Here is a 21,318-nt window from a genome sequence, read left to right as displayed (position 1 = left end):
CATCATTTTCCTTTTTCACATTTAATTTTTAGAAGCTTCTTTGCTGGTCTTTATCAGAGTCACCTTTCCCATCCTGGCATAGAAGTCCCAACATTCTAAGTAGCAAGGAGTTCCCATAGGTCAGAACGAAGCCTGACGGCGGATGAAGCCTGAGGAGTGAGTCGGAGGCTTCCATTCTTCCTGCTGGTCAGCTGTCCTCTGGTAGATTTAGCTGAGAAGGAAGGGCTAATCCTTACAAAGCTGTTGGCATAGTGGCTTCCTTTGTTTTGTTATTCAAATAAAATTTCACATGGAACCTTCACTTACAAACATGGCTAAAATTAGATGGAATCGAGGCTGGGAATCCAGAGCCCACTTTCTTTGCCTCATTTTGTGGTAGTCATCTCTTGCGGCACCTCCTGCTCTGCACCCAAAATGAACCAAGGGTCATCTGAGGAAATTTTTTCTTTATCCGTGAGCAGAGTGGGTCCTGGTACTGTGTTCCACAATAAGCTTTCCATGTGACTCTGGGCCACTCAGGCTGTGCCCTAGACCTGGCACCATTGTTCAGCCAGAGGTGCCATGGCTGTGGCTTTGAGAGCAGAGTCATGCTGTCTGTCTTCTCGTGCCCACTCGACTGCCTCATGAGCTGACTGGGTAAGTGCAGCTTTAGAGCAAAGGGTGTTTATAGAGGCTGTGGACATGGGCTCCCGCTTTCATACTTCAACAAGAGTTAGTACTGTGACTCTTGTGATCTTTCTTTCTTACTTTTAGGTCAGAGCATTAATACATTATAAAGTGACTTAAAAACATTGTTCTTTTTTTGAGTTAGGCATAGTGGCTTCTGCCTGTGGACCTAGCTACTCAGGAGGGACTGGCTTGAACCCAGGAATTTATTCTGGGTAACACAGTGAATGAGACACCTTGTCTTCAAATAAAAATATAGTTGATAATCCTTTTTTTTTTTTTTTTTTTTTTTCTTTTTTCTTTTGAGACAGGGTTTCTCTGTGTATCCCTGGCTGTCCTGGAACTTCCTCTGTAGACCAGGCTGGCCTTGAACTCAGAGATCTGCCTGCCTCTGCCTCCTGAGTGCTGGGATTATATTGTTATTACTAATTTTTTTTAAGGACGGGCTCATATAGCCTAGGCCCTTGGATGACCTTGAATTTCTGACCCCACTATCTCTACCTCCTGAATGCTGAGATTACTGGTATGCATCACCATGCCTGGGGAGTTATTTACTTATTTGTGATACCCTATCTTAAATAGCCAACATAAATAACATTTAGTATACAATTTTGAAATGTAAAAGATAGAAATCTCTCATAGTCCCACCACCTAAAGAAAGCCATGGTTAAGATTTTGTTCTTTTTCTAGTATATATTCCTTTGCTCTAGTCCATGTGTAGAATGTTTGTTACATATATTTTTTACTCTGTAATGGTGTCATATTGTAGATGATGTCCTCTGGTATGCTGCTTTCACTTAGTCTGTCTTGAAAAATTTCCTGTTCACGATTTGCAATGGCTGAGCATTTTACAAGTGCATGATTGACCTTGTTACCACCTGTGCCACACCTTTTGTTCAACAGCCTGGTGCTTTTAGCTATTATCTGGTTTTGCCTTTTCTGTTTGCTATGATAAACTGTGCTACAGGGAACATCCCTGAGCAGCACCTGGAATACTCTATGAGTGCATGTCTCATGCCTCTTTCACACAGGTACATTGGGCCCAGCACTGTGTTTGGCTCCAGTGGTAAGCTTGCCAATGTGGAGCAATGGCGGTGTGTCTCCATCCTTCGGAGTCATTCAGGGGGTAAGTGGGCTACTTGTTTGTGTGAGTGAGTCCCTGGTAGTTGCCTTAGCAATCTTTAGCACCTCCTTGTCCCTTTGCTACTGTTTGGTCCTTAATGTACTTTCTGGGATTTCCCTATCACCACTTGTCCCTTAATTGTCACAGCCAGTGTTTATGCAGTCACTGGCTCTACCACCTGCCTCCACCTGCATTTAATTACCAACACACTGTGATAGCATGTAACATACAGCTTCCAGCCTCTGTGGTTTATTCTGCAGGAGTACCTTCACTCTTGGGTCATTGAGTCCATAAACACATTTTATTTATTCCTAAGAAACAAGCCTGTAGGTACCCATTGGAAAGTGTCTTTCTTTTTTCCATCTATGCATCCATACATTAATTTGTGTGTGTGAGCTCAATACCACTGTAAACATGTAGAGGTGAGAGGATGATTTGCCTGAGTTGGTTCTTTGTTCTACCATGTGGGTTCTGGAGAGCAAAGTTAGGTTGTCAGGCTTGATAGCAGATAACTTTGCCTGCTGAGCCATCTCACTGGTCCTGTTCGAAACTTGACTTCGAATATGTTTATAAAATGGTTTAAATAGGCTTAGTTTGGAAAGAGTCAGATTTTACAGATTTAAGCTGAAGAGGAGGAAGATTGGTCTTCAGTCAGCAGATTGCTAACAGTATAAAGCCTGTGCACTTTAGGTACCAAATAACGTGATCCACATGTGTACAATTCAGACTTCTTTGAAGAAGGCTGTGGTTCAGCCTGGTAGGGACTGTGGGCAGCAGAAAGGACAAGGCTGGACTGGTGTGAGTATCGAGGTGGAGGCCTTGTGTTTTATTTTTAGTTTTTAAAACCATAGCTGGAAAGAAACCAAAACTAAAACCAAAACCACAGCTGGTCTTCACAGGTACAACAGGAGCAGCACAGTGAGTTGTTAAGAGCATTGAAAGAGGTTTGTCTGACAGCTCTGGGGAACTTGTCACAAAGCTACAAGGGCCTATGTCATGGGGAAGGAGAGCAAAGAAAAGCGAACGAGGGTGGTACAGATCCTGGATAGGTGCTTACACAGCGGTGTTCTCTATTGAGACACTGAGAACAGGCTTGTGAAAGTGGACATCAGTTCAGTGTGGATGGATGGGTTTGAGGGGTTGGGGAAGAAACACCAAAAACAAAACAGAACAAACCGTTAGGATTAGGCCTTCACTAATAATAGATGCTCAGCCAATTCTTGTAACTTTAAGTGTGAATAAACTCATTTCTTAAAAATACTTTTTGAGATTATATTTATTTTTATATTGTATGTATGGATATTTTGTGGCATGTTTTTCTGTGCACTACATGTGTGCAGTGCCTGTGGAAGCCAGAAGAGGAATGTTGGATCCTCTGGAACAAGAGTTAGAGGTGATTGTTAGACACATTGTGGGTGTTGGGAATTGAACCTGGGTCCTTGGAGTTGCAGCCAGTGCTCTTAACTGCTGACCCCTCTCTCTAGCCTGCCCTGCTCCCTCTCTAAAAGATATTACTTTATTTTAAATTATGTATTCAGGCCAGGCATGGTGGTACATGCCTTTAATCTTAGTACTCAGGAGGCAGAGGCAGGCAGATCTTTATGAGTTCAAGGCTAGCTTGATTTACACAATGAATGCCAGGCTAGCTAAGGCTACACAGTGAGACCCTGTCTTAGAAAAACCAAAGCAAAGCAAAGCAAAGCAATGCAAAGCAAAGCAAAGCAAAGCAAAGCAAACCAAACCAAACCAAACCAAAGCAAACCAAAAAACCAGACCAAAAAAAACAAAAACAAAAACAAAAAAACAAAAAACCACCCACCTATCCACCCACCCACCAACCAACCAAAAAACCAAAATAAAATAAAATAATATGTCCATGTGTGGGTATGCACATGTGATTGCAAGTGCCCTTGGAAGTCAGAAGAGGGCATCAGACCCCCTGGATCTGGACTTATAGGCAGTTGTGAGCTGCCCAGTGTGGTGCTGGGAACTGAACTTGGATCCTCTACAAGAGCTGTATATGCTCCTAACTGTTGAGTCATCTCATTAGCCTCCAGAAGGAGAAATGAATCTTTTGTTTTATTTTGTTTCATTTTCTTTTGAGACAGGGCTTCCTTATATAGCCCTGGCTGTCCTAGAACTTACTGTGCAGACTGGTGGGCCTCAGACTCAGAGAGATCTGTTGGCCCCTGCCTTCTGGGTACTGGTATTAAAGGTGTGTGCCACCACCATCCTGGCTAAATTCATCTCTTAACAACCAAAGGTTGAATCTTAGTGATTGCACATCTGTGAGAATGAAAGCAGTAACTGTGTATTACAGTTTGATAGCAACAAAAATGTGCCATCTGCCCTTACTACTTCATACAGTCCTATGGGGGTGTAGCTGGGCCTCACTGGAGCGTGGCCTAAATACCCAGAAGGTAGGATGTCAAGTTGGGATTGTCATGGGGCCTTAACCTGAGACTCAGGCTGAGCTGTGATGTGAGCATCTCTCCTGTGCCACCACTTCTGGGTATCCTTTGGTTGGCTGCCTTCAAGTGACAGACTTCATACTTCTGTTCACTGGTTCTTAGCAGTTCTGGGCGAAACTGCCCAAGAAGGGATGTTAGTGAAAAGCAGAGATAAATGAGTAAGAAGGCATTAGGTCTTTGAAAAGCAAAAGGTGAAAATATACACTTGACAGGTTTAACGAGGTGGAAAAAAAAGAAAAAGACAGAATTAGGCTGGGCAGTGGTGGCACACGCCTTTAATCCCAGCATTTGGGAGGCAGAGGCAGGCGGATCTCTGTGAGTTTGAGGCCAGCCTGGTCTACAGAGTGAGTTCCAGGACCGTGTCTCAGAAACAAGCAAACAGGCAAGCAAAACAATCCCCCAAAGAAACAAACAAACCCAAAACCAAAACCAAGCTCAATTTTTAAATTGATTCTCTGTGAGAAAGTTGGAAAACAGTGAACTGCAGGATGGGTTGTGGCTATGATCGCTGCTGCAGTGGTTGCTGACCTAGGCCTCATACATACTCCCTCCTGCTGAATTCCCTAGCCTTTTCACTTTGGATTTTTGAGATGTGTCTCACAGTGGTTCCCAGCCCGGGCTTGAACATACTGTCCACTTGCCTTAGTCTCTCAAGTTGCTGGGACTATTAGTGCCCAGTACTCCCAGCTCTAAATTACTTACTAATATATTATTTCAAGTTTTTGAGAAACATTGTACAGAATTGTAGAAGAATTCAGGGAAGGTCATGTTATACTGAACATGGAGAGGATATACATGTTCTGTATCCATCCTGAACAATGGAAAGGATGTCATCCCCAGAATTCTGAGATGTCTGTTTGCAAGGAGGAAGGTTTCAGAGGTTGGTTGTGGATGTGCTGGTGAGAATTTGCAAGTAGGAGTCCTGAACACAAGTAAGAGACAGAAGGAAGGTTTGAAATAGTGAAACCATGAGGAGAGGATGAGATGAGTCTAGAAAGTCTGTGAACTTTTCCTAGTAAAGGAGGGCAACACATTGAGATCCCGAAATACGCACTCACACACTAGCTAACCCTGTGCTGTCTCAGATACTGGTTGACCATCCTCCCTTTATTCTTCTCTACCCACTCCCCACCTCCTGACTGTCTTAAAATATTTCATTTTGAATCACTATAGGAGTCATTCCTTATGCATTTTCCTTTATAACTAAGGATGGCACCACTTCCAGAATAAAGCCTGAGCGTTGGCTTAAAAAAACAAACAAAAACCAACCAAATCAACACCTGTGTTACAGGGCTGGAGAGATGGACCAGTGATTAAAAGTGGTTACTGCTTGCTCTTCCAGGGGGCCCTGGTTCACTCCCCAGCACCCACTAAGTCCTGCTCCAGGGGATCTGATGCCCTCTTCCAACAGCTGTGGGCTTCTGTATGTATGTGGTGTACATAGATACACTTAGGCACAGGTACATACCACCATCAGTCAATACATATTTTTAAAACCCCCGAGTTACAAAGCATGCTACACTAAATCCAGGCTCCCCTGCAGCTCTGCTTTGTGGTGGCTGGAAGAGCTTGCCTGGCAGTTCCACACTCACTTCTAAGTTACAATGGCGATACCTAAGACTCAAATTTATGTAATTCTCTAAGTTAAATGAGGTAACATGAATAATAAAATACTTCCCAATTGCAATGTGAAAATCAGTTTGGAGATTTCAAATGATTCTTTAGGATAATGGGAGTCATGAATAATTTAAAAATGCAAGTCATCAGAATGCTTTGTTTGTAGAGAGCTAATCCAATTTAAATTCATTTTTAAAAAGCAGTGATTAATTTGGTCGTCTTAGGACTTTTATACTTTTATATGAATTTTGTATTCATTCTGTTTCTGTAAAGAAATGACATTGGCAGCTGGGCGTGGTGGCACATGCCTTGAGACAGGCAAATCCCTGAGTTTGAGGTCACCCTGGTCTGCAGAGTGAGTTCCAGGACAGCCAGGGCTACACAGCTAACCAACCAACCAACTAACAAGCAAAAAGAATGACATTGGAATTTTGATATAGGCAGCATTGAATCTGTAGGCTGCTCTTGGTAAGGTGGCTATTCTAACATTCTTCTAATCCACAACCATGAGAAGTCTGTCCATCCTTCTTGGACAACTTTCTTCAGTGCTTTATAGTTTTTATTGTAGAGGTCCTTACCATCCTTAGGTTTGTTCTCATGGTTTGTTGTTTCTGTGTTTGTAGCACTGTGAATGGGATTGTTTTTCAGATTTACTTCTTACCGTGTTTTTTATTGTTATATAGGAAGACTACTGATGTGGGGATGTTTATAGTTTTGTATACCCTACCATTTTGCTGAAAGTAATCAGATCCAAGAATTTACTGGTGAATAATTTAAAATCTCATATATAGAGTAATCTGCAAATAAAGATGCTTTGGTCTATTAAAAAAGTGTGTGTGTGTGTGTGTGTGTGTGTGTGTGTGTGTATGTGTAACAATTAAGCAGACTATTTACTGGCATAAAGTGAGGATTGACTTGGACTTAGCAACTGGGAAGCCGTTAGTTGTTTTGGCAGTTGTAAGTTTTCTTGGTGGCATTAGGTTAAAGCCTGTTGGAGATGCTCAAGAACGACAGAGACTAGAGCTGGATTGAACCAGGCTGACTTGTTGGTGAAAATGGGTAAAGGCAGCTAAATTGGTAGAAGGAATGCATTCTTGGGAGGCATCCTGGACTGCTGTTAGGGTTGAGAATGAGATGGTGTTGCTGATTGGAGTTGGAAGATAAAGATAAAGGGTATTTGAGTAATCTGCCTTGGAGGATTCTCAGCATGGCTGTGGATATGACTGTGGTAGAAACCAAGGGATCAGAGGAGTTTAAACAAGCTGCTAGTGCCTTGTGTGTTGGAAGAATTGTCCTCTTGAAATTGCTAGAACGATTATGGGAGTAGTGACCACAAATTCTATTATAAGGGTGGGGTTGGGCTGGAAACTTAGGCTTGTTTATTTTAGCCAGAGGGAGAGGAGTGGTATATACAGTTTAAAGACAAGCTCCCAATCTGGAGTCCGAGAAAATTATTACAGGTGTAGATTCTCTGAGAAGCTAGACACAGATGTCAGACTAGCCAGTGGATAAATACTTCTTACAGCTGAGAACATTTGCAGTGTGAGCAGTTGACACATTGTAAGCCTGGGATAAAACAGCACTGAAGAGGCTACGCTGTCTTGAAGAATTTTGTATAACACACGACTCATCTCTTTTCAAAAAGGGAATAGATTCTCTTCACATGTCCTATAGTAACCATTAAGCAGTTTATGAAGTTAATGTAGAGCCTCAATAAATACACCATACACCTAAGTAAATAAGAGATAAACACTAGATAATTAAGCCAGGAGAAGATAGAAGTGAGTATTCATCAGATCTCTAGCCAAGGGGACATTTTTCAAAGTTAGCAGAAATAGAAGAAAGTATAATGGATAGTGACAGACTACTTTATTAAGATCCTACAAGGGCTGGAGCGATGGCTCAGAGGTTAAGAGCCCTGGCTGCTCTTCCAAAGGTCCCAAGTTCAATTCCCAGCAACCACATGGTGGCTCCCAACCATCTCTAATGTGATCTGGTGTCCTCTTTTGGCCTGCAGACAGACAGAACACTGTATATAATAAATAAATCTTAAAAAAAAAAAAAAGATCTTGTAGTATGGGAACTGAATAGATGATGATGGTAGATAGTATATGTGGCATTAGTCTAGAAGTTGCTAAGAAAATTGTATCTATTTTCTGGGTTCCATTTGACCACATCACTGTGTAGACCAGGCTGTCTTTGAACTCAGAAATGTGCCTGCTTCTGCCTCCTGAATGCTGGGGTTAAGGGGGTATACTACCTTGCCTGGCTTCTAACAACATCTTTTCTGCTATAGAGAAATATTGGAACGTAGTGTCTACTCCTATAGAACTCTAAGCTCTTGTTTTCTTCATCAAGTAGACAACTGAATTCAGTTACGGTAACATCCACTGCTCAGAATGATTTCCAGTAGACAATCATAAAACATGAGCAAATTAAGACTACTTGACATAGTAGATTTCCCTTTACTAGCAATCTAATTAAGGATTATATTAAAAAAAGGTACCTAATAAATTAGGAGGAAAAATGGTCACAATCTTCATTGCTTTTGAAATAGATGTATGTAGGAGTGTAAAGGCACAGAAGTCTTTTTTCCTTTTCTTGAGACAGGCTCTTGATATCTAGCCCAGGCTTGTCATATCCACTATGCCTGGTTCATAGAGGGCTTTGAAAAGTAGCCTACAGAGCCATGGGCAGTGACAGACATTTGTCATCCTAGCAGCATACTGAGTTGAAGACTGCATGGGTTACAGAACAATATCCTGTCTCAACAAAACAACCTGACTTTGGGAGTTAATGTTCAGTATTAATTTAATTAATTTAGTTATAGTCTCAGGCTAAGAGTCTCCATTAATGAAAACTCCAGGGTTAGTTGGCCTGGCCCACGGAAAAGGTTGCTGCTAAGTGCCCACCATCAACAGTGCATACCAGGTAAGAGATCTTACCATAGCACCTGTTTTCTTCCAGATGTGATGGATGTAGCATGGTCTCCTCATGACGCCTGGCTAGCCTCGTGCAGCGTGGATAACACTGTCGTCATTTGGAATGCCGTGAAGTTCCCAGGTCTGTCTGGGGTTCCTCCTTACTGGTTAACAGCAGAAAGGGGCTATTGCCAACAGTGATGCCTATCTGTTTGTGGAGCAGGTTTGGGATGGGGAATGGATTGTCTGTGTTTTTAATCTGGATCACAGAAAGTTAAGTGGTCAAGGATTTGTGTGTCTTGTCAGCAACCAAGTTTTGTTATTCCTTATGAACTATATTTGTTCAATGTTTAAAAAGAGATTTATGCTGAAGAAAAACTAGCTGAGTACTAGCTTGAGTGTTTCAGAGTTCATGAAGGTGGCATGTGGACAATTGGCATTGAGAGATTGCTGGCACTCCATACACACTGTATGCACCTTCTGCCTCAGCTCAGTTACTGTCTCTGAGAAACTATCCAGCAGATGTGGGCTACTACAAACTCAGTTTTGCAAGAGAGTAGCTTTTCTTGTTCCTTGAATTTAAAATTATGAGATATTGTATAATTTGGTGTAGTTTTATAGTTTATAACTAGTAAAATATTTGTCACAGCTGGGCATGTGGTACTTGCCTTTAATTCCAACACTCAGGAGGTGGAGGACATGAATCTCTGAGTTTGATGCTAGCCTGGACTACAAAGAGAGTTCCAGGACAGCAGGACTACATATCCCACGTGGTTCTAGAGCCCATTTTTACCATGGGATAAAGCACATCATCTGTTGAGTGGATTCAAGTCATTTTAATTCTTTCTGAAAGCTACTGCCACTATGTGTAGGGACACTTGTTTCTACCTTAAGAGGGGCAGTTTTAGAGTGGTATGGCATTGACTACAGATCTGAAGGAGCATTGTGTTGTCAGCATTGACTTCCAGATAACTCACTTAAAAGACCTTTTTGAGCTGATAGGCCTGCTGCCTCTGGGGGCTGTCCAGGAGGCTCACATCAGAATTGCTTGAGAGACCTTCCAGGTTACAGGTATCTGTGCCTGCTGCAGATAAGGGGTCAGAATTGGCAGCTGTGACTCCGGCCTGTACTGTCATTGCTGTTCCTTTGGGGGTGTGTGATCCCCACATGTGTTAGTTCATGCTGGTCTGTATGATGCAGCCATTTCTTCAGTTTTTGTGTTGGTGGAGGTGAAATATAGGACTATTCTGCGTGCATTTAGGGGTGAGGATTGGTCAAGATAGACTACTCAGGTCCATTCCATGGGCCATTACAACTTATGTTTTGTATATAGTGTTGTTTTTCTTATAGATAACACCTGCTCGTATTTTATTTTATTTTATTTTTTTATTTTTTTTGGCTTCTTCACAGAAATTCTTGCAACTCTGAGAGGTCATTCTGGCTTGGTGAAAGGGTTGACTTGGGACCCTGTTGGTAAATACATTGCCTCTCAAGCTGATGATCGAAGCTTGAAGGTATGGAGAACGCTAGACTGGCAGCTGGAGACCAGCATCACCAAACCTTTTGATGAGGTAACTGGGGACAGTCTAGAGCTTGGCCTCAGCCCTGCTATACTTCTTGAGAAGAGAGGGAGCTAGCCATAGTCCAGGCCATGTGGGTGCATGCAGTCTAGGGGTGTGAGCTTCGGGTTAATTAATGAGTTAGGTGATAGAATCTTTCCTTTTTGAGAAACTGTTCAATGGCTAGCTTTGGCATAAAAATATTTTATTATATTTTTGATTAACGTACAGTCTCTTAGATTTCATTATAACATTTTCAAACATAATTTATTGTTGTTGATCTTCCTCTTGCCTGCTCCCTGATTTTCATGCCCTCTCTTGTAGCCTTCTACTTCTGGTAGCATCCTTTCTGCTCCCATGTTTTGTGTTTTGTTGAGTTCCACTTCCTTAACAGATCTTTTTCCCATCTTGTGATCCCCTTTCTGGTTTCATGACCCATGTTCTCACATTCTCTGTCTCTCTCTCCCTCCCCCAAAGCTGGGATCCTTGTCTAAGAGAGAACATCCAATATTTGTCCGAGTCTAGATTACCTTACTTAATATAATAATTCCCAGATCTATCAGTTTTTCTGCAAGTTTCAGAATTTGATTTTTCTGTACAGCTGAATAAAGTTCCTTTTTGTGTAAGTATACCATATTTTCATCATATGTTCATAATAATACCATATTATCCATTCATTTGTTTGTGGACATCTGGGTAGTAAGTAATGCATCAATAAACATGGATGTGCCAGCATCTCTGTGGTAGGGTAGAGTTGGGTACATGCCCAGGAGTGATAAAGCTGGATCATATAGTGTTGCATTTTTTAATTTTTTTTGAGACACCACTGTATTGATTTCTTTTTCTTTCCTTTTTTTTTAAATGACAATTTTTTTTTTTAAAATACCAAAATTTATTATGTATACAGCATGTATGACTACAAGCCAGAAGAGGGCACCAGATCTCATTACAGATGGTTGTGAGCTACCATGTGGGTGCTGGGAATTGAACTCAGGACCTCTGGAAGAACAGTACATACTCTTAACCTCTGAGCCATCTCTCCAGCCCCTGTATTGATTTCTATAATGGCTGCACTACTTGAACCCCATCGGCATTGACTAAGGGTTCCTTCCCCCTATGTCCCTATTAGCATTTGTTACTGTCTCTGTTCTTCATGACAGACGTTCTGACTGGGGTGAGATGGAATCTCAAAGTAGTTTTAATTTGCATTTTCCACAAGGCTAAGGGTAGCACACACTTTTTATTTTATTTTATTTTTTCGAGACAGGGTTTCTCTGTGTAGTTTTGGAGCCTGTCCTGGATCTCGTTCTGTAGCCCAGGCTGGCCTCCAATTCACAGAGATCCACCTGGCTCTGCCTCCCAAGTGTTGGGATTAAAGGCGTGCGCCACCACCGCCCGGCAGCACACACTTTTAAAAGTATCTAAAAGTATTCTTTTTTTGAGGTCTTTCATTTTATTAGCCCATTTGTTTTTTGGAAGTTTTCCTTTTTTTTGGGGGGGGGGTATTTAGTTTTTGCTGTTCTTTTAAAAAACTTTTTAGACATTTATCTTTGACAGCTGTATACACATGTATGTTTTGTGTATGCACTTGCCTCCCTCCCACTTCTTTGAGCCTTCTTTCTAACTTCCTCTTCCTTTATTTTCGGTCTTTTTTTTTTTTTTTTTTTTTTCCCAGTAGATCTTTGAGTTTAATTTGGGTTGTTTGTGTGAGCATGGCTGTTGGGTTATTTACTGGCTCCTGGGCCCCGTATCGGTGGCTATTCTTCTGGAGACAAATGGCTTCCCTCCCCCAGCAGCCGTTTGCAGCTCTTTATATATTCTGGCTAGTAATACACTGTTTAAATAATAGGCGGCAAAGATTTTCTCCCATTTTGCAGGCTGTCTTTTTGTTAGACTATTTATTGATAGATTTTAAAGCTAAAGAGAACCTGATAGCTACCCTGTCGTGTTGTGTGCCTGACTCGTGGGCGAAACCCTTTCTTATCTTGGGGAACTTCCATAAGGAAGGAATGGCCACGTGGAGGAGGCTCTCTTGGTAGGTTATTGGTTGTGCTTTTGCTTTGTCTGTTGACATTGCAATGTAGGCTAGCTGACCTCTGTTGGGCAGGATACAGTTTGTACCATGTGGAGGGAGATCAGACTGCAGTAACTTCTCAGGTACTCTACTATCTGTTTGCATTCTAATTTCATATGGAATCTGAGTTGAAGATGACTGTTACTCATTAGACAGTAAGTGTGTTTTGTATGTAAAGCAGTACTGGGTGTAGGCAAATAAAAATGGATTGTGATGTTGTGTCTCCCCTTGATGCTTGTTGTCCATGGGAAAGACGGACATTCATGTGAATTGTACATGTAGCGAAGGTAGTGTCCACACTACAGAGATAGTAAGAAAGGGGGTTATGTCAGAGAAGGTTTCCTAAAGCATGGGACAGAGTGAATATTTGCAGAAACAGTTTAGTGTTTGCTTACTGGCCATGGTCAACTCCAGTAAGAAACTTAAAATCCCATACTTAGCTCCCCCTAAATCAACACCAGCTGGGCTAGGTCTAGGACTAAGGCGGAATTTCACCTTCCTTGCCTACAGCTGCCTGGTATAGTGGATGTGGCTATCATATCTAGAATTTCTAGAAGTCTTGACTGCTGGGCATGGGCTTCTGTGAGCTGATTCTTAGACTGGCTGTAGGAGGGCCTGCTGCACAGAGGGGAAGGAGGTGCTCCCACTGCAGTGGGTCCTGCTCTGCCACCCTGGGACCATGAAGTAAGATCTTAACCCTGGTCGTGGAGGCTGACCTAGGCCACGCTTGAGTTTTCTGTAGTAGTAATCCTGTGAAGGGACACCTGCTCCAACCTTCAGGCTAACACAGGACTAGTGCCCTTCTGCTGTGCCTTTTATAGTACAAGGACAGTACAAACCTCTTCTCCTTCACAGGTGTCCTCACCATTCTTAAGGTGTGGAGATAACCTCAAGGGAGTGGGTAGCACATTACACAGGTTCCTGTTTAGTTTATGGGTGTCTGTGGGTGCTTTTTTTATTGTAGCATTTCTTGAGGATGCTTTGTAGATACTCTGTGCTGGGGCTAACAAGTGTTAGACAGAACCAGTAGGCCAGGGGCCAGATAGATTGGGCCCATGCAGAGCTGGTGAAATAAAGGAATGGTCTTTCTGCAGATTCTGTTTCTGGTGTTTTATGTTCAATCATGTGGGTAAGCAGAGACTGGATGATGTCACAGTTCCCATTGTCATTTGACAGAGAGCTCTTTCTGGTGTGCCACATAGAGAGACTAGATAGAGTTTAGGCAGAAGTTTGGTGTGTGTCCCATGAACATATATTTGTAAATTACAGTTCGCTTTATCCTTGAGGCCAGAGTTTTTCTTGAGCTCCTTTTAAGTTCAGATATTTTTTGCAGTGTGGAGGAACAACCCATGTACTCCGGCTTAGTTGGTCACCTGATGGCCATTACCTGGTATCTGCCCATGCCATGAATAACTCTGGCCCCACTGCTCAGATCATCGAACGAGAGGGCTGGAAGACCAACATGGACTTCGTGGGGCACCGGAAAGCTGTGACTGTTGTGGTGAGTGTCCCTCACTGCAGAAATCCCAAGCAGCCATCAGTATCATCCTGAGCTGTCTTTTGCAGTGACCTGCATGTGTCTTCCAAGCTTAGGGAGTGCCAGTTTCCCTAAGAAGTCTCTCTAAGACCGTGCCTCATGTAGTCTGAGTGATGGGCTCTGAGAGGCAGTACATTATGGTACATCTTTCATTTTAAGCATGCTTGAATATTTAAGGCTATTTTTGTCAAATGGGATATGCATGTAGGATTGTTTTATATTTGCCAAAGTCTAAAATGGTAAATGTCTTCTGGATCAGTCCTAGTTAGGAATATTGTAGCCCAGCAACTAGCCTTTTTTAGGTCTGTCCATAGGTGCTCCCTTACCCATTTCTTGTGAGCAAAGAACATTCTGGGCACCCTTGAAATGGTGTACTTCTTATGCCCAGCAGCAGCAGTGACTGCCTGTGTTGAGAGCACTGGAGTGTGCATCCAGTCTTTGTTGTTGTTTTATGGTGTTGGAGCCCAGGGCTTTCTGCATGCGAGGCAAGTGCTCTATCACTGAGTTAGGGCTAAGCCTATGTATGCAGAGTCATGGCTCATCTTTTAGGTTTGAGAGAATGTCTTCCACTCTGGGTGACTTTAATTAGAATGTCTTGAGAGTGCCCAGGACAGACTATTAAGGAGTCACAAATAACCTCTTAGAATCTGGATTTTTTTTAAAATGTAGAATAACCAAATAAAAGAGATGTTAGTTTTACAGCAGTGAAGGATCATCCAGAACCTGATCACAATGGGTTCTTGATTACATGGGTTTTATTGTTGTTTCTCGAGACAGAGTTTCTCTGTGTAGACCTGGCTGTTCTGGAATTTGCTTTGTAGACCAGTCTGGCCTTGAACTTGCAGAGATCCACCTGCCTCTGCCTCCCGAGTGCTGGGACTAAAGGTGTGCACCAAAACTGCCTGGCTTGATTACATGTTTTTTCAATCTATTATAAATAAGTGTAATATATTGTACCTTAAAATGTTTTAGGAATAAAATAAAATGGAACTCTTTAAATTTGTTTTGTGTTGGGAGTCCATGTTGGATTTTGTTTGAGAGTAGGGCCTTTTTGATAAATGTTTGAAATTACTGATTAATATTTAGCACAGTGGTTCTGTGTCACTCTCTTACCTGGTCCTCAACAGCTCTGTAAGAAAATGACACTTGCCTTATCAGGACCCACAAAACTCTGAAAGACCCTATAATCTAACCAGTGGTTGTAGAAAATCGAACCCTGGGCACACATCTTCCACATTCCATCTTGTCCCATATCTGTTCTTCTGGTCACTCCTGCCTGCCCTCAGGAGGGAAAAAGCTCTTTGCGCTATCTGATACCAGGCTCTCAGGAGCCACCCTTTACAATTCTAAGAGCTCTGTTCTCTTAATCCATGAAGATGGCACAGCACTCACTCTGTGCTCCCAGTCTTTATTGAGGCATCAGCTCTCTAGGCCAGCAGGCAGTTAAGGAGGTCGTTGTCCATTAGTCATCAGTCAGATAAATACAGTGAGGGGAGAAGGAATTAAGAGGACCTCCTGCTACTCCCTTTGGCCTCTCTAAGAGATACAGTGAGAGGCTGGAGACATGGCTCTGCGGTTAAGAGCACTGGCTGCTCTTCCAGAGGAACCGAGTTCAGTTCCTAGTACCTGTGTGGCAGCTCACAGTCATCTGTAACTCTGGTTTCCCTCTTCTGGCCCCCACGGGAACTGCAAGTTGTGGTGCACCAGCATCCGTGCAGACAAAACACTCACACCAAAAAGAAAAGGGCTGGGGGGTTGAGATGGGGATGCAGTGAGCAGGCCATTGTGTCTGACGTCCCCTGGCAAGCTCAGCTTCTCTTCAGGTCCCAAGGCTAACTGCCAGGCGAGGATTCTAGTAGTTCTTATTCCCTTGACCTGTCTGCTGACTTCATAAATAGAGTGTTTGGTAGTGCTGTCTTCAAATCTTCATTTTGCCATTCTATGCATTTATTTTCTGACCTTGAGCTTTCATTTGCATCATCAGCAAAATACCTCATTGTAGTTTTCAAGGTGGGATCATGAGTGCTCAGTGCCATGCTTGGGATCTGTGAGGAACTCCTGTCTGTGGGCTGGGAATTGGTGTTTCTGGTGCGTGGCATTCTAGTTTGCTTTCTGATAACCAAAAGCAGCTTGGGTAGGACAGGATTTATTTGGATTGCGCATCCTGATTATAGTCCATCATTGGGGGAAGTCAGGGCAGGAGCCATGGAGGAAGGCTGCTTCCTGACTTGGTTTCTCTGATTTTCTCAACTTGCTTTCAACCCAGGACCGCCTGCCCAGGGGTGGCACTGAACCACAGTGGGCTGCATCCTCCCATATCAATCATTAATCGAGAAAATGCCCGTCAGATACACCCAAAAGTCAGTCTGATGGCAGCTCCTCAATTGAGATTCCAGAAAATGCCCCACAGACACGCCCAAAGGTCAGTCTGATGGAGGCGGTTCTTCAGTTGAGATTCCTTCTTCCCAGAAGAATCTACTTTGTGTCAAGTTGATAAAAACTACTCTGTACACTTAAGCACAGGAGCATCTTGGTACTTGATTATTTATTTTAACCTTGGTTGTTTGGCTTTAGAAATTCAACCCAAAAATCTTCAAAAAGAAGCAGAAGAACGGGAGTTCTGCAAAGCCTAGCTGCCCATACTGCTGCTGTGCTGTCGGCAGCAAGGACCGCTCCCTCTCTGTTTGGGTAAGCGCCTGAGCTTTGACTGCAGGGGAGGTTGTGGACTGGGAAGACGGTGAGTCCGGACCCATTGTTTTTGATGGTGTTCAGTGTATTCCTTACCCTGTACCTGGGGTTGGCGCCTTTTCAGAAGCACACAGGCTCTCCTGCTCTCCTCAGAAGAGACTGGGTCTGGGCCTGGCCAAGAGAGGGTGCCCCGCCCCCGCCTGGAGCTCCTTCAGCTGCCAGTGCCATCGCTGGCCTGTTGTGTTTGCTCTCTGCTAAGAAGTCCTTGTGTCTGTGTAGAACATAGAGAAAGCGTGCTCACCTGGAAGGGCCAGTTAAGTGACTTGTCTGTCTGTCTGTTCTGCTGTCACCACCACCTTGAATACTTCCCATTCCTGCCTTTAGCAAGGCAGCTGCACTAATAGCCTCTCAAAATAGATGAGTTTGGCCTGTTCTTGAACTTAATGTAAATGCAGTTGCTCAGTGTATACTTTTTTTGTTTGTTTCATTTAGCATAGTGGGTTTTGAAATTCTTGAGTGTTATATTTAACAATATTTTTTTCTTACTGTGTAGGTTTTAATTGTATGAGCATACCATGTGTTTTCCTGTGGACAGATATTAAGGTTGTTGTAGCTGAGACACAGTCTTTTTGGGAGGCCCAGGTTGGCCTTGAGCTCCTCCTGCCATCCTGGACTTCTTTATGTAATTAGTTAGTACCTCCATTTAAGTGTCCATCTGGGTAAGACTGTCTTGTTCTCCTTGCTAGGAAGTAGCAAATAGCAGTGACACTATAGTGGAGGGAGGTGCTGTCTTAAGCCTATTTGGACCTAACTCTGTGTGGTCCATTGTGCAGATTCTCAGCATATATTCAATGATGGGTTGAGAATGAACTGTGTCTGTTTTCCAAGTTAGGGCTTAGAAAGGTTAAATTCCTTATTACCAGAGGCTGATGTTCTGTGACCTGAGACAACTCCATATTCACTGCAGACTGTGATCAAAACTACTCGGTGCATACTAGCATGCTGAAAGTCAGTCAGTCACACACACACACACACACACACACACACACACACACACACACACAAATTTAAAAAAATTAAATTAAAACTGTTTCTTCAAAAGCAGAATATATTTGAGGTTATATATTTCAAAGTCACCCTCTAGCTACATGCATTACAATTTGTACAGAGAAATATGTTGCTGGAAGGGACCCAGGTAGCATTCACTTCACACCTACTCTGGATGTTTGCTTACATTGAGCAGTTCATGGTATGCTCTTCTAGAGTCCCTCTATCTCAGGCCATAAAGGGTGTTGCTTAAGTTTGATAGAATTCTGTGATCAGGTAGGTATACATACTCCAGATTTTCATGGGAAATGGACAAAGTTGTTTTCTGGAAGTAGAATTATGATGAGCCAAGATACTTAGTATAGGATCCAGGTAGCTCAGATTCAGTGTTCCCCTCAAGTTTTAGGTGGTTGTATCTCCTCCTTGCCCACACACCAGGCTGCAGGTACAAGGCAGAGTAGATCAGCCTCCCACATCCTGCACAAGGGAGCCCATCATCATATGGACAAATGCATTCTTAACAGATCCATGGGACTTGGCTCTGGGCACTGGTCTGAGAGATGGTATTGGTTATAATGTTAGAATGACTAGCTGGTGAACATGCACCTGCTGAATATTATATAAGCACCTACAAAAGATTTTTGCAGCATATTCAATTGCGGGTTTATGGTATGTGCAATACAAAGATATCCACAGACATATGCTTTATTTTGAAGACTAAAATAAATATTTACAAGTTTATCAGTTTTTTTAAAAAAAACTTATTTATTTTTATTTTATGTGTATGAGTTTTTTGAATACATGTATGTATGTGTACCGCGTGTGTGCCTGGTTGCCTGTGAAGGCTAGAAGAGGGTGTCCATCTCCTGGAACTGAAATTATAGTTGATTGTTATCTTCCATGTGGGTGCTGGGGACTGAGCTTGTATGCTCTGTAAGACATTAATTTGCTTTAACCGCTGAGCCATTTCTCCAGACCCCTTCCCTCATTTTACCTGTGTGTCTGTACGTGCGTGTGCTTGTGTGTGCATATTTGAGCACATGTGCACACGTGTCCTGTGGCCAGAAGGTGTTGGGGTCTTGTGGAGCTGTCGTGGTCGTGAACTACCTGATGTGGTACTAGAACTGAATTCAGGTCCTCTGGAGAGCAGCAAGCTCTTGACTCTTGGCTAATCCAGCCTCCATCCACTTACTGAAGTTTAACAGTTTACTCTGTTTATACACTAAGCAGTTTGTATCGGTGTGTGTTTGTGAGATACCTGAGACACAGGGTGAGCCTGCATGATTTATATAACTATTTACAGGAGCCTTGGGGAATGTGGACCAGAGCTCAGTGCCCAGAGAAGGTGAGCTGGGTTCTTTCTGAGACCATCTCATCCTGCTCTGTAGATCCTCTGCTTTTGTTGTTACTGAATGAATGTACAAAGCTGTGCCCACACCAGACTGTAGCTTCTCTAGTATGTGAATTTCTGGCAGGTCTTAGTTTCCCCAGCTTGGGGTTTTAGCAGTTGTGTTTGAGTTGAATATACCATGTATGTTAGTGGAAGTGACTGAAGCTCCTGGCACATAAAGATGGTTTAGCTGAGTGCGTGAGCTGGTTCTCAGTGATTTCATTAATTTTGACTTTTTCTTCCCATAGCTCACGTGTTTGAAACGGCCTCTGGTTGTCATCCATGAGTTGTTTGACAAGTCCATCATGGATATTTCCTGGTAAGATGGGTTCTACTACATGCATTGGCTACTGCAACATGAGACCTTTTGGGTATATTAGGGCCAGGCAGCTTGTCCACCTTTCCCTGGCAATTGCAGATTCCAAGGTGCTGTTTGCAATCTCCTCAGGCAGCAGCAGCAGCTCTGTCCTGCTTCTGGGAGAATGTCACCACAGATAGGGTTTGTTATAGGAAATGTTGCTTGGACAAAGTGGGATTCTTGTAGGTTTATATCAAATAAGCTTCTCAAGATTTATAAAAGAATTGAAAACGTTTAGAAAACCTGGTAAGCAATTCTTTGCACTGGTGCCTAGCCCTAAAGGGTACCAGAGGCTGTGATTATTGCCCTTCTTTGCCTGCCCCTGTGCTCTGGCCACAGAAGGGAACCTTAGGCTTCTGGCATTCATCTCCGTATTCTCTGAGCATCCTGATGGTCCAGTCATGTGGCGTGGATGGCCATCTCAAGCGCATTGTCCCACCTAGACTGCTGACAGCTGTTTCTTTCAGGACTCTGAACGGGTTGGGTATCCTGGTATGTTCCATGGACGGCTCTGTGGCATTCCTTGATTTCTCCCAGGATGAACTTGGAGACCCCCTGAGTGAGGAGGAAAAGGTAGGTTTGTGGCCTACAAGCTGCCACAGTAGCTCTGAGGCCCCTTTACTTGGGTTCTCTTCTTATGGAAGACATAGATACATTAAGTGTTCTAACATGTTTGCTTTTTATATATTATGTAATCCTTTTTTAAAAAAATGGATTAATAAACACTCGCGTCAGAAATAAGTATTGGAACAAAGAATCAACTGGGCACTTCTGCCTAAGCCAAGATAGGCAGTATCCATAAGGAGGCTTTCACTCTGGGAGAGAGTCTACGTCACTTCCGTGGGGTTCTTGTTATGTCACTGTCTTTATCCTGTTGTTTATCCTGTTGCATAGCAGCAGTTATGTGACCAGTTAATACTGGTCATTCTTAGTGTCTGTGCCAGGCTCTGGGCCAAATATGGGCTTTGCTTATCATTTAAACTACGTACAATTGCTGGGTGCAGTTGCAAACATCTTTAATCCCAAAGAGGCTAAAGAGAGTTCAGGGCCAGCCTGGGCTATACAATGAGTCTAGCTTAAAATGAATAAATTAACAAAACAGAACAAAAATCTGCAAAGTGAGGCTCATAAATACTGGGGATCGAACTCAGGGCCTCACATATAGTGAACAAATGCTGTACCCACCGAGCTTCATCCTTAGAAATTTATCTTTTAAGGTATTTTAAGGAATGTCTGTATGGTATTGAGGCCTACCAATGGAGAAAGATAAAGTTGAAAGCTTGGTAGAAAACTTGCCAAGACATTCTTTGCCCCTAGTAACCAAATTTAGTTATTGAAAAGTAGGAGCTGGAATAAGCCAATGATTCCATGGAGATCTGTTTGTTATTGTTTCTTAACATTGTGTTTGACTTAGGCCCTCTTTTTTCTTAGTTTGTTTTTTTCCCCCCTTTCTTCAGTTTCTCTGCAACCCCTTTCTTCTTAGATGCCATAATAAAGGACTAGTTATTTTATAAAAGTAACATTTATAAAGCAGTTCTCATCTGTTTCATCAGTGAGGTAACCAAGCCTAAGAAAATAGCACAGTCCTTTGTCAGGACCGTTTTGTCCTTAGTTCAAGAGTGGATGTGTGAACTAGGCCTGCTGCCTTGGAGCCAGGCTCCTTCCCCAATGTCTCTTCTCAGAGCATGGGGCCTCCCTGTACCTCTGTATGGGCTTTGGGAAAGGCTCTGCTTTACCTGCTGTAGACACAGAAACTGTTCTTTCTACCGACAGACTTTTGCCAACCGTTAATGGGGTATTATATCCATTTGTCTGAATGGAGCTCTGTGGAAGCCCAGAGCAGGTCAGCAGCTATCCTCTTAGTGAT

At 42.9% G+C, this 21,318-nt stretch overlaps 1 protein-coding gene across 5 annotated transcripts in view; it reads left to right on the top strand.

Moving 5' to 3' along the window:
- LOC114681010 (protein HIRA) overlaps positions 1-21,318 on the top strand; it is an 88,805-nt gene that overhangs the window by 23,050 nt on the left and 44,437 nt on the right. For all 5 annotated transcript variants that reach the window (XM_028854196.2, XM_028854198.2, XM_028854199.2 and 2 more), the window contains 7 exons: positions 1,698-1,792; positions 8,845-8,940; positions 10,209-10,369; positions 13,765-13,932; positions 16,543-16,656; positions 19,342-19,412; positions 19,919-20,024. In XM_028854196.2, coding sequence (XP_028710029.1) covers positions 1,698-1,792; positions 8,845-8,940; positions 10,209-10,369; positions 13,765-13,932; positions 16,543-16,656; positions 19,342-19,412; positions 19,919-20,024 — 811 coding nt within the window. The remainder of the gene's footprint in view (positions 1-1,697; positions 1,793-8,844; positions 8,941-10,208; positions 10,370-13,764; positions 13,933-16,542; positions 16,657-19,341; positions 19,413-19,918; positions 20,025-21,318) is intronic.

This window comes from Peromyscus leucopus, chromosome 12 (genome assembly GCF_004664715.2).
Source record: "Peromyscus leucopus breed LL Stock chromosome 12, UCI_PerLeu_2.1, whole genome shotgun sequence".
Taxonomy (NCBI): Eukaryota; Metazoa; Chordata; class Mammalia; order Rodentia; family Cricetidae; genus Peromyscus; species Peromyscus leucopus.
The sequence above is the reverse complement of the archived record's forward strand: the minus strand, read 5'-3'. Positions and strand labels throughout refer to the sequence as shown.